The following is a 17378-nucleotide window of genomic DNA, read 5'->3' on the forward strand; positions in this document are numbered from 1 at the left end:
ATGCACCTGTGCGGGTATGCATTTGCATGGGTTTGACTGTACTGATCTTGCAAGAACGTGATGCCTTGATTTCTAAAAAGGTGTGCCAATTCAGTCAAATTGTATGATTGAGCTGTGATGGCTAGCTTTCATACCTGCTATTTTGGCATGCTTCTCACTTGGTCCGCATTCACTCTTGCCTTCTACTTGCGCAGGCCGCTTTAAAGAGTAAAACAAAATGAAATGGCATCACATATAGATGAAATATTGACGTGGCACAGTGTGACTGTCAGCCTAGCTCTTCAAACTGATGAGAAATTCGAATGAGAAGGATGAATTCTATTGCTCACAAAAGATATACCCTAGGGATAAGGTGAGTTACCTATAAATCGAAGATGTATCTTTATATTCTTGGTGAGCAAAAAGCTGTTAGTGATAAGAAACAATTGTTAGTTGTACTGTCTAAGGTGCAGAATGATTACTGCTGCCTGTTAGATGTTCAATGCACTCACTGAACAAATCTTCTTAAATTGACTACTACGAAAAGCAGTTATATTTAAGGCTTGCTTCAGCAGAGGTCCGATAATAGTTTATCGGAAAGTAGAGATATAAATTGAGATTCACTGGTCAACTAGAACTACCAAGTTGATCTGCAACGAAAACTCTTTTTATAGAATGTGAAGAATAGAGGAGAAAAAGGACTTGTTCGAAAAGATAAGAAAGTTCAATGGAAGAATCTGATAGTTAAGGTTCTAAGTTTGTAACGTTCTAAGATCCGGTCAAGTTATAAGTGAAAAAAGGTAAGTTTTGTTTTAACGTTTTAAATGATAAAGGTTGTGGTGATGATAAGATGATCCTTCTTCTTTCTTGAGAGGGTGGTCTCGGATATATAGTTTTCTTTGTCCCTGGAGGCTGTAAGTTTTCTGCGGAAAGGCGGTTGCTTTGCTTCAGCCTTTTCCCTTATCTCGTATTCGAATAAGGGCCGTCGTCATTACTTCCTTGACTAGGCAGGGTTCTTTCGAAGAACCCTTGACTATTCTGGTTTTTAACATGTACGTTTTTCTTTTTTTTATGATGTCATTTCAAGAACCGAGTTCTTCTTGAAATGCTGTTTTTTTCTTTTTTTGGGGGTTTAGGGATTCAACTCTTGAAACTGAGTTTTTAAAGCGTTGTAAGTTTTAATATGTATATTAGTTAATGTAGTTTAATGTATCAATGATTTTTTGGTTTCTTCTGCGTGTGTTTGTCATTACGGTGGAAGTTCTGCTCCGCAGATCTTCTCTTCGTTGACAGTGACAAGGTGTGAATTGGTAAAAATGTGAAATTTTGTAAACTGAGTCTTTTAGATAACTATTTGACTTTTGAGGCAGACTACAAATCAACAAATCAACAAATCCAACCAATCACTCATGCCACATAAACTCTCATGATAGTTCTGATACACAACTTTATCATATATGATTATTCTCAAAAGACTGTAGCTTTTACTCCATAGACCAGTCTTTTCATTCCCAATAAAACAAAACATGAATTTCAAAAATTTCACCCCAGGCTGATGGAAGCTAAAGTCCACACTACACGCTGTATCAATGTAGATGGACATCAGCCTGAGCCCGGGACCAACACCTCAAGGGTTCCCTGAGCCCCAAAACCTCGGGGTGCGGGTTTGGTTGCCTTTTTTGGGACCCCAGTACAACAGGGGCCCTGTAGGGATTGGGGGCGGGGGGGCCTAGTCCTCAAACCCCTGATCTTATCTGAGGGGACCCCCGGCTTCCCGCGGGTTTTAAGCATTTGGGATAGGGCTCGGGGGGGGCTTCTGGAAGCCGGGTTTTGATTGGGGTAGGGTTCGGGCACGGGGGGCCTACTGGGTATTGGTTTGGGGTGCAGGTAGGCCATTACCCGCGTTTTTTGGGTCGGGGCTCAGACTGAAATGGACAGGATGTGAAAAAGCCTTTGTGAAGATATGATGCACAGGAAGAAGAAGTATGTAAGAAGACAAGACCCAATTGCTTGAAATCAATAGAAAAAATCTATCTCATTCAGAATTCTAATTTACATGATGAACTATGATTGGGCCATCTGATTGAGAGGTATGATAGAATAAAAAAAAGTCAGAGAAGAACTCCGCCTAGTTCTTGAGGAACTCCTCTCTGGAATGCTTGACAGTTCTATCTAAACCAGCAATGGCATCAAAGCTAGAGATTTTTGTGTATCAATCAGCCAAATGCACAATTCAACCAGGAAAAAAACCAAAAAACCCTCTCAACTAGACTCACAAGTAGATGCCACCCAACCCAGATTCCCTGGCCCATTTCGCCTTCTTCACACTGCTTTGAGTATCATCAAAGGATATCAAAGTGGTATTGCTTGCCAGGAAGGGCTTCATGTAATAAGGATTGAAATTTGTGGAATCAGTACTACGTCAGTCTTGATATACAGATACATGGAGATCTTTCTCACCACACCACTGCATTCATCTTGATAAAGAGTAAAGCCATTGAGGCCTTCTTTTTCCGATTCACTCAAGAAACCGTTCTCAATGAGCTCTTTCACCATCCAAGTACCTCCCCAACCTGTGGCTTGACCACAAACGTCAACACCTGGTTTGTCATCGGCAGCCCCACCCGGCTAGATTTTCAAGATTGATTTTTTAGTGAACTTGAACTTGATTTGAGCTGTGCGAAATGTAAAAAAGATTACTTACTTGAACGGAAGTAAAGTTTTGATAATAGTAAGTGGTATAGTTCCCAACGGTCTTGGGAACGAGTGTAGGGCTTTCAAGGCCAAAGCTTCTAGCGTAAGTTGGGATTCCGACAACTAATTGTTCTTTACTAAATCCCTGCCTGATATATGTTTCATAAGCTCTTTGGACCGAAAGCTGATCTGCACTTTCTGCACATTGATCACTCAAAGGAGCCAGTGGGCCAGTGGTGCTTGACCAACCACCAAACACTGTTGTTTATCAAGACAATGCATCAGATGTAGATGAGGAAATTTCCGATGGGTTTTCTCATGATAAATTCGGTGCAAGCCATGAGCTTACCATCGTAGGCCATCATGTGTCTATGTAGATAGGAGTCGACATGTCAGTCACTCTGGGTACTACACCAGATCGAAGATTCAGTATTGAACATGTTACTCACAGATTATCCAAGTTCTTCACCAGAGAGGCCACACGCTCCGCTGAAACAGCTGCAAATGTCGAATCACGCACGCCAGCGACACTGGAAGCAAGAGTCAGGCGCATTTGTGGCCATATTTTCCTCAATTCCTGAAGATATCAGAGTTTCAGTCAGACATCCAATCGTGCCTATAAGTTTTCGGGAAAGGATAATTTACTTCAAGGAAGAGTCCAAGGTTTTCTATATCATCATCTCTGACAGCATTGCATCCTATGCCTTGCCTAAACATCAACACCATTGTTAGATCAGATATATGATATAGGTCAGCGAATTTCACTTACAGAGATGGCCCTGAATATGAACAATTGTGTCGCTCGATCAGTAAATGTGAAGCAAATGTGTCTGTTTTAGATGAAAATGAAGAAGCCTTATACTAACATTCCCAATCCTGAAATACAAATCCATGTAAAAAATTAGTAAGAAACCAACAAAACATATATAGTTACGTTCAAGGCCAAATGAGAGGAGACGAACAAGATCAACCCCATCGAACTCGTACTTCTTAGCAAATTCAACTAGTGAATTCGCAAACGTCGTCCTATTTTCTGCCGTCGCCACTAGGTCTGAGAAGTACCTGTTTTTAAGAAAATAGTTTTATATATCTATGTGAGTAAAAGAAGTTATATAATCAGGAATGATCAATAAACCCACAAGCTACCAGTCCAACCTCCGATAGCCAAGGTAGGTGTTACAGAGGCTGATTTCCATCTTGAGTCAGGTTTGAATCAATATCATCTATGTACTCATCGAAATTCTTACCATTTTTACATCTGTGTACAAAATCATTCGCTAAGGCATCCCACTGAGTTTCCTCTATACCGCCAAGCCCAATGGTGAAGTTACTGTTGGTAGTGGCGGTAAAAAAAATGAGCTCATCGTAAAGCTCTGTTTGAGGACATAGACCCAAGTTGAAGCACCCAAAGTTCGATCAATCAGAACGCTGTCCCAAAGTTCAGGTCAAGACTGGTGGACTGACCATAGTTTACTTCTGAGAGCGGTCCAAATTCGGCATTGTATGAGGGATAGTACGCGGACACCTTTCTTCCGGTGTCTTTCCCGTCCACGAACGTGGAATTGTGACGAGTAGGCTCGTGGCTACTTGTACTGTTATGAGTGCCATTGGCGTGGTTAGCGCCGGTGGACTCATCTACTGAAGTGTCCCCATTGGCGTCAGAGTCAGTAACAGATACCGTGAAAGCCGCCAAGCTATCAGAGGTTGAGGATGAAGAAGAAGATTCCAAAAAAGTCACGTCGGTCCCATGGGAGAACGATAAGGATGCAAGTGAAATGATCAAGAAACTCAATCTAATGTCCATCTTATGCTACTTGATTCTACTAATATTTGGTTTAAGTGGGTGTTAAAATATGAGCTGACTGTTAAATTTTGATTCTCTGTCAACTGAAGTCAAGCTTTCGATATAGTCCAACAGGGAAGGTTCTTGAAGCCTTTTATATCTGCAAAATGTGACCGCAGCATCAAGTTATAGAACACTGGAAGCGCGAGTGAGGACGACTGCTCTCAGTCCGAGGGAGGCTGTGAGGTCCCTGCAACAAGCGTTCCTCCTGGATCCACAGTAACTTCTGCGGCTTGTAAAATCCCGAAACCATTCGGACAAGAAATATCGAAATACCAAGGGACAAGAACGATAATATGACCCCTCACGTCTGACAGATAGTACTTATGATTTGTTTCAATGTGCATCTGATGATTATTTAATCATCCCCACATCGTTAACAGAATGTCCGTGGTCTACAACCCCCAGCCTCGTTGATCCGAACTGCTCACGTCGTTCACATCAGCTCTGACAGTGTGTACCGAATTTTTTGACTTTCACGAATCGTCGAGACTGGTCTCAGTATTGTAAGAGGGTCTTTAGATATCCTGCGTATGATCAAATGATTTGATGGGGCTATGCTCCTTCCGAGAATTTTGGGGTGATGATTTCATCACATATACTATATCCTTCAGACCCAGCTCTTGCCGTGTGGGGGTGTACTCGTTTACAGTTTTGTAAGTGCTGGAGGGTACTTTGCAAGTATGAGGGGCATCAGAGCCTGCGCTGCCTCGTGGGGTGTCGTGGAGGAACTAGACCAGGTTTGCTGGATAGAATATTGTGGGGTGGAGCTTTGTGCAGCAATGATGTCAAGTCATTCGAAAACGAGGAGGTGATTTTTTCGATTCAATTTTTCCGCATCTTTTTTTGGTCGCAAGTGGTTGAATGTGTAAGATTGTAAAATGGACTTATGTCCCAACATGCACGCAAGCAAATGTTGAAGGTCTTCCAGGGGACCTCCTCGAAATCATCCTACACGCTTTGCTACGGAGGATGATGATATGGTCCACCAGAGAAATGTATGTACTTAGATACATTTTAAAACACACAAAAAGTAAAAAGGAAAGCACGCTTGAAAAGCGTGAGGTAAAAAAAAGGAGAACAAAGAGGACAAAAGAAATCGGGGTATCACATCCTGTCCTCTGAATGCACAATCCGACGAGGGAGACGAACTCGGTTACTATATGCGGCGAAGTTCTAATCGTATCCCTCTCGGCTTCGCAAGTCAATTCCTATGTCTAGAAGCGAGTCTGCTATGAATAGGAGGCTGGAGCACCAGAGTTCCCTAAACCGGGACTTGCTCACGTCGCAAACTGAGTGGCACAACACTCATAAAAAGACTCAACTGCTATGGAGATGGTTAGTTATCTTATCACACATCGTTTGATATATATTTAGTGATTGCTTCAACACTTTCCAATCGTATCCAAAAGAAATCGCGTCTCACAATTCCAGCATATTCAAGCAAAAATCAAGTTTCGTCATATCATCGAAATCCTCCATCTTCCAATGGAATACACAGAGATGTTGAGGGCTGCAGTAGAAGCCAATGAATTAATCATGCTAACTGCCGAGTTACCCCAGAATGGACAAGCCAGAGGTAGTCAGTCTATTTCCTTTCCTTTCCTTCCCTTTACCTCGATGAAGTACGAGTTCAAACGGTGTTTTGACGCTAACCAATCTCCGCATCACACTGGTCACTTATCAGATGAACCTCTTGCTCGACTGATCGAATCAACAAAAGGTGGAATTGAACACTGCAAGCGCTTCACATGGAAGGTGAGCTCTATGATCTCCATCTCTCTTATCACTCTAATTAGTCATCTGAACTACCATATTGATTTTACTGGACCCCTTTCTATGAATGACAGAGGCTTGGATTCTATTATCCAAAACCAGATTGGACAATTGATACTTACGAGACACTTCTAAAGGACTTCAAGGCTAATAAAAACCATACTAAGGGTCTTCACTTTTGTCTTGACTCTTTAACAAGATCTCCAAATCAAGCTTCTTCAGCCAGGTTGATGGAATTAGCTATGGAGGTTATTAAAATCAGTCATAGTACTCAAATCGACGAGCTTGCTATTGGAATCAACCTACCCACTGTTTATAATGAAAGCGCTCCAAATCCTTCGAGCGTTTTATTCTCGATGATGGGAAAGATACCTAGTTTTCAAAACCTCACTACTTTCATCTTCGTCAGTGACTGCAAGGTTCCATTCTCAGAATCATTTATGGCTTGGATCATTAGTCAGTTACCCAACCTGCGATATCTGAGTCTTTGTATACGTGATGGATTCGAGGAACAAGGGATGTATGGTCCAAAAGCTGACCTAGGTGAAGCTCTCGCTTCACGAACAAAGCTCGTATCTTTAGATCTAAAATTTTCAGCTTTACCTAAACCAGAATGGCTCGAGTTATTTTGGAGACCTCAACTAGAAGGTCTATCAATTGAACTAGGTGGAACTCATCAGCACACTACACCAACTGTCCTTGGTTTTTGTCACCTTTTTTGCAACAGCTTAGGTCGACTCGGTATCACAGGTTCACCTGCGCAACTGAGTGAAGAAGAAAAATTATTAGGACACCAGTTCATGTCACTCAAATCGCTTACCATTCAAGAAACAGACTCAGACACATCCTATCTATCTGTCTTCTCTCTATGTCCCTCAATAGAGTTTTTAACTTGGTTAGCCGATCCAAGCTTAGCTGAAAACCTTTGGTTCAAATTTAAACAAGAGTATTGCCCAAATGCAAAAAGGTGGAAAAAGTTAGAATGTATTGCAATTCCAGAGAACTATAACACAAATCCAACTGGTGTTTTATGGTGTAAGGATCTTGAAAATTATTTATATAGGAAATCAGTTCATTTGGCATTTACCGATAAGGTCTTAAAACCCAATAGTTATGTAGAAGCTATGACGGATTTAAATTCAACAATTTATTACGATCCTCCTTATGCTCATCTCTGATGAATTATTAGAGAAAGCAGGAAAAATAGTTGGATCACTTGACTCAGTTTTCTCTAACCTCTTCAACTATATAGAAAATAAGTATGTAAGAACATACACCTAGCTCATGGAATTAGTCATACCACTTTCATCTCTCTGGCACTGTGCCCAGCTTTAATACATATGTATGCATTCTTGAATCAATTAGCGTCCTCCTGATCTTTCGTCCATAAAATATAATACCTCTTATTTATGTAAGAACATACACCTAGCTCATGGAATTTGTCATACCACTTTCATCTCTCTGGCACTGTGCCCAGCTTTTGACACGGGGTATGGAAACCTGGAGGTTGTAGCACAGCTTTCATGCCACAATCATGGATTGGATGACCAAGCAAGATCGGTAAATGCAAGACCAATACGGGTTGGCTTTTTCTCATCGTTTGTGATGCTGCATGATCTTGTACGAACAATCAAGATCATCAAGTTATGCACTCCTCTTGTTGCACTTCAAACTCTCTTCCCAGATCTTAAAATAACAATGGCTACAAAATTTGACACAACTACTGCTTGATTCTTTGTGATTATACCTTGTCTCAAGCTGCTGAGAATTGGACCAGCATGAGTCTTGACAAATATCACTGCATATCATCGGTTGTGGGATCACATAGTCTGGACTGTCACCGCCATGTTTACATTAAAGATCATACCCGCGCCATTCCAAGTATTCATGTGATTGAATTATGAAGGGATATCAAAGTGTAAGAGCCGAAATGATCCCGGAGACGCTATCAGGAACAAACATGTAAGTAATGATACAGATTGCATCGAGTATATCTTCCCTTGAGTTCAGCTGAAGCTCAAGGTCGTTGGTCCTTCTAGATCGCCTGATCTTATCTCATATTGAAGTTAGGTTTGATCAATAATGATGTATAGAATCTAAGCCTGCTTGATGATCAAGACGAAAGTCGAAATATATTCCCTTGAAGTCCATCACACCTCAATCCAAGTAAGATTTCTTTAAAATCCTTTAGGATTAACCCGATGTGTAACTTTTGTAAAATGAGGCCTAAGATTATCCGAACAAGAAAAACAAAAACCCTTACATCAAATCTTTAGGAAATTATAGTAAAAAAAGGTAAATCTTACACTTTATGGATTCCTTTTCGATAACCTTTAGAATTAGCTGAAAAGACAAAATATTTATCTTTCGGTGTCATTTCAGCTTCAGTAGGTAATTCTAAAGCTTTAGTCTGACAAGAAAATTAAATGAAAATTCGATTAGCAATCTTGGCTACTAAAGAAGGGATCTGATGCTAAAAACTCGGTAATTACCAGTGCTTGACATTGAATTCCACTTTCTTTTACAGCTGAGATCACTGAATCAACTTCTCTCAATCGTTTTCTAACATTTGCTTTACGTGTACTAGAAAGTCTCCATGGAATTTTCCTACCAAAAGCAAAATATCATTTCAGTAACTTGATGTGTCATTTTCTTCTTCTTGATTGAAATTGATAAATCACGAACAGTAAACGACCACCTGATATTGTTGGTGTTGAATGAAATGATGATGATTGATATGAGAAGTTCAAGTTGGATTGAATGGCCGGTCTAAGTTGTTTTAAGAGAGAGCTGAACATGTCTTCCTTCCGATTGTCAGTTCGATGTTGACCTTGGCTGCTGCATGCTGAGCCTGAATGCGCCTGGGTGTTTTCGTAAATGGCTAGGGTTAGGGTGTATGATGTATGGTGTTGTGTAAGAGATCATGTGATTTACACGTGTAATAGGTACGTGGCAGCTGTTATGTAATTTCAGATGAGCCACCGAGAGAGTGGTACTATTAGGAAGCTCATCCTCACCCATATCAATCATCAACCATCAAATTTATCAAGATTGGAACTTTGAACTCGAAGCAATATCATATCAATAGCTCATTCATTCAGAAATAGCCCAAACCATCTCCGGATTCAACTCCTTTTCCAGGTTGATTCTTCGTCCTTGGTCCTTGGAGGGATAATCAAACATTACTTTGAAGTCCTGTATTCTGAAGTTCTAATTATCAAAGACTTCCATTTCGATGGACAACGCACATGCTGCATCAGTGCAGGAAGTTCTAGCTGAACTTCAGGTAAAAGAAAACTTAGGTCTCTCCTCTGATCAAGTTAGAAAAGCTGAAAAGAAATGGGGAAGAAATGGTATGAATCTCCTTTGATGTCTTTCAACATTACTTGTACTTTGTTCTAACTTTTCTTTCTAATTCTATAGTTCTCCCGGTCGATGAAGGAACATCACTTTTCTCTTTAATATTGGAACAATTCAAAGATCAACTCGTGATCATCCTACTTATTTCTGCCATCATCTCATTCGCACTTGCAATCATCGAAGAAACAGAAGATAAGGCAACTGCCTTTGTGGAACCTTTAGTGATTCTCTTAATCTTGGTCGCAAATGCAACTGTTGGTGTGGTTCAAGAAACCAATGCCGAAAAGGCTATCGAGGCTTTAATGGAATACGCACCCGATGAAGCTACTGTAACCCGATCTGGTAAATCGATCAAGATTCATGCTGCTGAGCTAGTCCCTGGTGATATTATCACTGTCACCGTTGGAGACAAAGTACCCGCCGATGCTCGAATCATCTCGATCTCATCCGCTTCCTTCACCGTCGATCAAGCTGTCTTAACAGGCGAATCCGTCAGTGTCTCTAAGAATATCGATCCTGTCAAACTTCAAGGCGCTGTCAAACAAGATATGATCAATATGCTCTTCAGTGGTACTACCATCGTCAGTGGTAAAGCCAAAGCTATCGTCGTCGCTACTGGAGCTCGTACTACCATTGGTGATATCCACGAATCGATCTCAACTCAAATCTCACAAAAGACTCCACTCAAACAAAAAGTAGACGATTTTGGTGATATGTTGGCAAAAGTGATCACAGTGATTTGTATCTTAGTTTGGGTGATCAACATTCGTCATTTCAATGATCCAAATCATCATGGCTGGCTTAAGGGTGCCATTTATTATTTTAAAATCGCCGTGGCTCTTGCGGTAGCGGCTATTCCTGAAGGATTACCTGTAGTCATCACACTTTGTCTTGCACTTGGGACTACCAAGATGGCTAAGAAGAATGCGATCGTGAGATCATTACCGAGTGTGGAAACTTTGGGATGCACTAATGTGATTTGTTCTGATAAGACTGGAACTCTTACCACCAATCAAATGTCGGTTTCAAAAGTACGTTTGATCAGGAACGCTTGATCGGGTCTTCTCATCTTATTTTTTATTTTTTTGGTCGAGCTAATCAATGTGTTCTTTGACCGATCGCAGTTTTTGGTCGCGAGTGGAACCGGCCTAAATGAGTATACTGTCGAAGGAGCTACTTATGCACCTGAGGGTCATGTCATGTGAGTCTGTTCCTCAGTCAAGCTACTGTTTGATCTCAGCTGACTTTCTTTTGACACGCGCCATAAATAAAGTGATGCGTCGGGCAAACGCTTGGTCGAGCCTTGCGCGGAAGTTCCAGTTATCGAAACCCTTGCACGAGTTTGCGCTCTTTGTAATGAGGCCAAGATTGTAATGAATGAGGTACGTACCTCTAAAGTTCAAAATTCGTCGCTTGATAGAGTCTCTAACGTTGTTTTTCTAACAGACCACTCGTACATATGTCAATATCGGTGAACCAACTGAAGCTGCCTTGAAAGTTTTGGTTGAAAAGCTTCAATCCTCAGATCGTACCTTTAATTCAAAGTTAGATAAACTCTCATCTGAATCTCGAGTCTCGGCTGTCAACGATCACCTTGAGGAACAATACCAAAAGAAATTAGTCTTCGAATTCACACGTGACCGAAAGTCCATGTCCGTCTTAACTCATCAACCTAGCACTGGTCGTTCTTACATGTTTGTGAAAGGTGCACCGGAATCAGTCTTGGATCGTTGTAGCTATATCTCTTCAGGAGGAAACAATGGAAAATCAGATTTTACCAAGAAGACCCGTGAATTGGTCGATGAAAAGGTCAAACACTACGCTGAACAAGGTCTTCGAGTCTTGGCACTCGCTCTCATTGAAGATGTCGAATCCAACGTAGAACATTACAAGACAAGCTCATCAACTGATTATGTTAAATTCGAACAACAAATGACGTTTATCGGATTAGTTGGAATGTTAGATCCACCAAGACCAGAAGTCAAAGGAGCGATTGCGAAATGTAGATCAGCAGGAATCCGAGTAATTGTTATCACAGGTGATAACAAAGCAACAGCTGAAACGATTTGTAGACAAATTGGAGTCTTTGATCAAACTGAAGATTTAGTGGGACAAAGTTATACTGGAAGAGAATTTGATGCATTATCAGAAAAAGTTAAATTAGAAGCAGTACTACGAGCCAGCCTATTTTCAAGAGTCGAGCCATCACATAAACAAAAGATTGTAGACTTACTTCAATCTACTGGTTTGATTGTAGCCATGACAGGAGATGGAGTGAATGATGCACCTGCATTAAAAAGAGCTTCGATTGGAATTGCTATGGGCAGTGGAACGGATGTAGCTAAATTAGCTGCTGATATGGTTTTGGCCGATGATAACTTCGCTACAATTGAACAAGCTGTTGAAGAAGGTCGTGGGATTTATGAGAATACTAAACAATTTATTCGATATTTGATTTCATCTAATATCGGAGAAGTTGTATCAATCTTTTTAACTGTCTTATTAGGAATGCCAGAAGCTTTGATCCCAGTTCAACTTCTATGGGTGTAAGTTTTGAATCTTCTATAATTTGATTTCCAATTGTGAAATTTTGGATGGAGTATTGACGAAGATGATTTGTGTTTTCTTAGTAATTTGGTCACTGACTCTTTACCTGCCTTGGCACTTGGATTTAATCCCAAGGATCACTCGATCATGTCACGACCTCCTAGAAGTAGTAAAGAACCTTTAGTAGGAGGTTGGTTATTCTTCCGTTACTGTGTAATTGGAATGTATGTAGGTTGTGCTACTGTTGGAGCATATGCATGGTGGTTTATGAATTACTCTGGTGGTCCTCAAATCTCATTTTATCGATTGGTGAGTGTGTTACATATATGAATCAACTATCAAGAAAAGTGAGACTAATGAGAGAAAATGATCTTGGATCTTGGATTTGTAGACTCACTTTGGTGAATGTTCAACTTCATCAATCCCCTTGATCGGATGTGAATTAGTTACATCTGAATTTATGAAGAAAGCTACTACCATGTCACTTTCGGTTTTAGTTCTGATCGAAATGTTTAATGCTATGAATTCATTATCTGAAAATGAAAGTTTATTAACTTTACCTCTTTGGAGTAATCTTTATTTGTGTGGTGCAATTAGTCTGTCTATGGCTTTACATTTCTTAATCCTTTATGTTCCTGCTTTAGCCGTAAGTTTTTCACTTTATGACTTGATAGTTTGAACGATGACTGATATTTAATGATCTTTTACGATGGACATTCTTTTTTTGATGGGTAGAAATTGTTTGTGATTACTCCTTTGAACTTAGAGGAATGGAAAGCGGTGTTCTGGATCAGTTTCCCGGTGATTGTGATTGATGAAGTCTTGAAGTTTTTCAGTAATCAATTCTTTGGTAAGTCATTGTTTAAAAAAAATCTTGACCATCATTGGCTTTGAATGTCAAGGAAGGTTATTAATTTTTGCTTGTTCTTTTTGTAGCTAAATCTGGTCGACAATCACTTCGGGAAAAGAAGAGAAATTGAAAAGCTCCTAGCATGAACATCAAACCTGAAGATGGCTTGATATAGGTTATGATAGGATTTGGAAAAGAGAATGGATAGAAAGGAAATGAGGAAAAGGTTTTGATTCTTTACGTGTTGAAAGAATCTAAGAAAAAGAAATCTCTCAGTCATCATTCACCTTTTTATAAATAGAACGAAAAATCAATCAGTAGAAAGTTTAAATGTATTAGACATACATAGATCTTCTTTAAAAAAAGAATCATGTTTGAGGGTGTCTTTTTTTGTAAAGAAAACAATACGTGATGTATTTAGTAAAAAAATTATAGATATTTCATGTCACGTCAAGAAAGAAGGAAAGATTAAAAGATTAAAAAAAAAGGTTGTATTGAAAAAAAGCATTTATTTTGAAAAGAAGTGATTATCAATTTATTTCTTCTTTCGAACAAGATCTAGTATGTACAAAATGAGAGACCAGAAACATGGTCTGTAGGGACATCTTCTTTACTCATGGATTGATGAAGGTATCGTCAAGAGAAATTCGTAAGGTTTTTCAAAGGGAGATGCCGAGGAGGAAGTAGGAAAAGTCACTATCAAAGTTTAACTTAACAAAGCCATGCCCGCGCGACCCCGTCTGCACCCTTGCAGCAGGCTTTGTTAAGCTGACGAAGGTAGAGGTGTTGAAAAATTCAAAATATCAGATAGAAATCAATTTGGAGTGTTTTGTTAATTTTGCTTTTGGAGTGTATGCTGAGAGAATACTTTGGATCATACGAATCAGAGTTTCGATCTCATTCGGTTTGAATCTCAATTGTGAGTCAAGTTCGTTGTTCCTTATGACTGGTTGAGGATAAGTAAACAAATCCTGATCAGATATGATTTGACTTTGAACAGACGAAATACAAAGGACATCGATCGATCATGGCTCCAGTGATGTGTATCGATCAAGCGGAATATCCAACTTTAGCCAAAGTGTGCTTCACTACTCCAGGTCTGTCGATTCTCATTCAAAGACAAAGACTCATCAAAATCAACAAAAACCATCAGATTTGTTTAATTTCATCTAATTATGTAGCCATCGATAATCATGCACATAACATTTGTAAAGAAGAAACCAATCATAAATACCCAATCGAATCGATCTTCTCAGAAGCCGAAGGTACTGCATTAACTAATTATGCTCAAACAAGTATACCAGCTATGACAGCAGCAAGTCAATTAGCAACACTATATCTTTGTGAATCAAATTGGGACCATTTGAAAGAAATCGTTCTTGGTCAATTAACTTTTGAAGATCGATGTAAAGTTTGTTTTGGTTACAGTAAAATTGAGATGGTACTCTTTGATGATTTACTGTTTGGTGCTCAAGAAGATTGTAATGGTTATCAGTGGCATGATCAATTTACTAATAAGAAAAACAAACGAATTGTTCGTTTAGAAGTTTTAATGGAAGTAAGCTTTCTGATTCATGCGGAACTTATAAATCAATCTCAATCAGTTAATCAGATTTTTTTTCAGGATGCTATCAGATCCGTTTTCTTTGGTTCAAACATCCAGACTGAAGTAAATATCGAAGCTTTAAATAGGTGCCGTGATGTTTTTGTTCGTGAAGTTTATAAGTCAATTATGGACACTGAGGTGGTAGCCTTCAAGGTAAGACTTGCTTACATTCATCTACTTGCCTTGAATCTTGACTATCCATCTGATACGCATTCTTGTTCACAGTCAATCATCTGTTATAGAAGTGGTCTAGATGTTTCACCACTTACCACACCTGAAGAGGCACTAAAACAATTAGTTCCATGGATTGCTGGTCTTAGAAATTCCTCTGACTCAACACTTCGATTGAATAAGCAAACAAAATGTCTAAATGATTGGCTCTTAACAAAAGCTTTTGAAGAAATCTCAACACATCCTCGTGGATCTGATTTCATTTTACCTGGTAAGTTAAGTAGCTTACATGAACATATACGCTCTGAAGGAATTGAAATAACCGTTATCTGCGTTTTGTACCCCCAAGTTCAATTCCACGTAGGATTAGGAGATAAATCTGTTCAATTAACTAAAAGTAGACCATCATATTTGCAAACCCTAATTGAACATTTTCCAAACCTTCCAATAGTTTTACTTCATGCTTGTTATCCTTTTACTCGTGAAGCAGGTTATTTAGCTTCAGTTTATGAGAACGTTTGGTTAGATTTTGGTGAAATCTTTCCTATGATTTCTACTATTGGACAAATAAGTGCGGTGAAAGAGATGTTTGAAGTTTGTCCTACTGGTAAATTGTTATGGTCTAGTGATGCTCGTGAGTTATTCTTCTTGAATCATTGTTTCTTCAAGTGTCATTGTTAGTTATGTGATTTTGTTTACTTCACTCTGTAGATTTTCATCGTGAGTTCCTTTGGCCTGGATGAAATAAAAATGATCTGACTGGTTTGATTGATGATATGATCATTCAAATCTTTTTACCTAACAGCTGAAGGGTTTTATCTAGCTTCTTGTCAAGCCCGGACTGTACTATATCATGTTAGTAGAAAGGTTTCATTTTCATCTACAAAACCCTTTTTAAATGAGAAGTAATGATGAATTGTTTCTTCTGTTCTGAAAGGTTTTGGTCGAGATGATTAAGATCAAAAGTATCGATGAAAGTCAAGCAAACGAGATTGTTAAGAAAGTTTTGTTTTTGAACTCGAACGGACTCTATAGACTTGGTTTGTCTTTAGAAGACAGCAAGTAAATCGATAATGAATTCTCAATTGATGGTTTATGAAAAATATTCTTAAGAGACTCTTGAAATTGCGTTCAGGTTTAGAGATTTGCTCAATCCAGTTCAGAATTTTTTGTAGTTGGAAGCAAGCACGTCATATTAAATGTGTGTGACAGTGGATGCCCTACACTGCCAGCATTAAAGAGGTTCCCAGATGGGAATATGGGTTGTAGGAATCAGACAGCCTTTGTGACTACATATATTAGGGGTACACAAACTTGAACACCCAACCTAAAAACCCATGGACAAACCCAAACTTACATAAGTCCCACTCGCTCTGGCCCCGTCGGTACAGGTACCACGTACCTCCGAGCGCCAGCGAGGGACTTACGCCTAATCCCCAAAATCTGGCGTGAGACTAGACAGGGCTTTTGCCAAAAATCTGTCATCTCACTTGCTCACAATTCTCACTTATCAACTCGTGACAAGCACATAATGAAAATGATGCGCACATCCTCTATCTTTCATTGGCCACCCTTCACACTTCAACGGCCCAACACGTTCAAAAGTTATGAGCAAATAAGCTCTTGTCCCAAACCTCGGGGCCGTCTTTGTCTACATGTGTTTCCAACGCTGCGCGTCAGAAACGTTTGTGCTTGCGAGATCAAATCTTTACAGTTCAAACTGCAGTTTGCGTTGGGCAGCGTGAATTATTATAATGCATTGCTCATGACAGAACTTGAAGGACCTGGGCAACGAGGGCAAACCTCAAAACCCATGAACCAAACTCACTCCTCCAAAAACGCGTTCAGATATAGACAATCTCTCATCTCATTCCAAATGATCTTAGTCGAAAGAATTAATAAACTTATGACAGATGTTGTATTTCTCACAGATTTCAACCCACAAAAGAACAAATCAATATTCAAACTGATACAAGAGCTTAATAATGATCAAAGTCAACAAACGTCTAAAACACACATATGTACAAGATATACCAATTGATAAGAAAAAAAGTAGAAAGTTCAAATGGATTTAAAGAAAAAGATATAGATAAAAGGAGAAACAGTGTCAGATAAAGGATCAGAAAATAAAGATCAGAAAAAAACCCAAAGAAAAAGAGATATTGAAAAGAAAAAAAAAATTAAGATGATCTGTTGATAACAAAATGTCCTTGATTTTCTTGTGTTTGAGGATTTGAATTTTATTGAATCTACGATAAGATATATCAAAGAAGTAATGTTATAAAGTGAATATGAGATTTAAATAATTGTTTTCTTTTTATATTTGAAGGGAAATTAGAATTTGAAGAAGATAGATTTGGTTGTAGTAGAATGATGTTCTAAATATGATCAAATAATTTTAAGAATTGAATTGTGGATCTCTCTTTTGGTTTGACAAAATTGAGAACTTGTAAAGAAAAAAAAATCCTTGAGAAAATCGATCTTAACTCAAAGAATTTCAAGAAAGTTTAATGTTGTTGACTATAAGAAAACAAAGAGAATATGTTAGTAAA

At 39.1% G+C, this 17378-nt stretch overlaps 5 protein-coding genes across 5 annotated transcripts; 3 read left to right on the plus strand and 2 right to left on the minus strand.

The window, feature by feature from the left end:
* Positions 1-1916: 1916 nt before the first annotated feature.
* Positions 1917-4548, minus strand: MELLADRAFT_55254 (family 18 glycoside hydrolase; the record flags this gene model as incomplete). Its single annotated transcript, XM_007406928.1, is given in 14 exon segments — positions 1917-2174; positions 2256-2359; positions 2440-2604; positions 2665-2667; positions 2684-2931; positions 3023-3042; positions 3123-3250; positions 3319-3382; positions 3443-3452; positions 3540-3549; positions 3636-3735; positions 3813-3858; positions 3921-4046; positions 4138-4548. 14 exon segments carry the CDS (start codon positions 4475-4477, stop codon positions 2108-2110), a joined length of 1431 nt encoding a protein of 476 aa, XP_007406990.1.
* A 1456-nt stretch (positions 4549-6004) lies between these two features.
* Positions 6005-7470, plus strand: MELLADRAFT_60870 (uncharacterized protein; the record flags this gene model as incomplete). The annotated part of the gene is made up of 2 exons (XM_007406758.1): positions 6005-6274; positions 6367-7470. 2 exons carry the CDS (start codon positions 6005-6007, stop codon positions 7468-7470), a joined length of 1374 nt encoding a protein of 457 aa, XP_007406820.1.
* Positions 7471-8469: 999 nt separating this feature from the next.
* Positions 8470-8898, minus strand: MELLADRAFT_34098 (uncharacterized protein; the record flags this gene model as incomplete). The annotated part of the gene is made up of 3 exons (XM_007406927.1): positions 8470-8518; positions 8599-8702; positions 8785-8898. Coding segments are annotated over 3 exons (267 nt in total), but the record flags the coding sequence as incomplete, so codon positions are not given.
* A 629-nt stretch (positions 8899-9527) lies between these two features.
* Positions 9528-13501, plus strand: MELLADRAFT_47361 (uncharacterized protein; the record flags this gene model as incomplete). Its single annotated transcript, XM_007406759.1, has 9 exons — positions 9528-9645; positions 9716-10683; positions 10777-10853; positions 10926-11034; positions 11099-12198; positions 12283-12508; positions 12591-12845; positions 12935-13049; positions 13136-13501. 9 exons carry the CDS (start codon positions 9528-9530, stop codon positions 13177-13179), a joined length of 3012 nt encoding a protein of 1003 aa, XP_007406821.1.
* Positions 13502-14076: 575 nt separating this feature from the next.
* On the plus strand, positions 14077-15892 carry MELLADRAFT_95247 (uncharacterized protein; the record flags this gene model as incomplete). The annotated part of the gene is made up of 8 exons (XM_007406760.1): positions 14077-14146; positions 14231-14607; positions 14674-14808; positions 14881-15097; positions 15176-15460; positions 15538-15546; positions 15632-15681; positions 15764-15892. 8 exons carry the CDS (start codon positions 14077-14079, stop codon positions 15890-15892), a joined length of 1272 nt encoding a protein of 423 aa, XP_007406822.1.
* Positions 15893-17378: the final 1486 nt, after the last annotated feature.

This window comes from Melampsora larici-populina, assembly GCF_000204055.1.
Source record: "Melampsora larici-populina 98AG31 unplaced genomic scaffold MELLAscaffold_7, whole genome shotgun sequence".
Classification (NCBI taxonomy): Eukaryota; Fungi; Basidiomycota; class Pucciniomycetes; order Pucciniales; family Melampsoraceae; genus Melampsora; species Melampsora laricis-populina.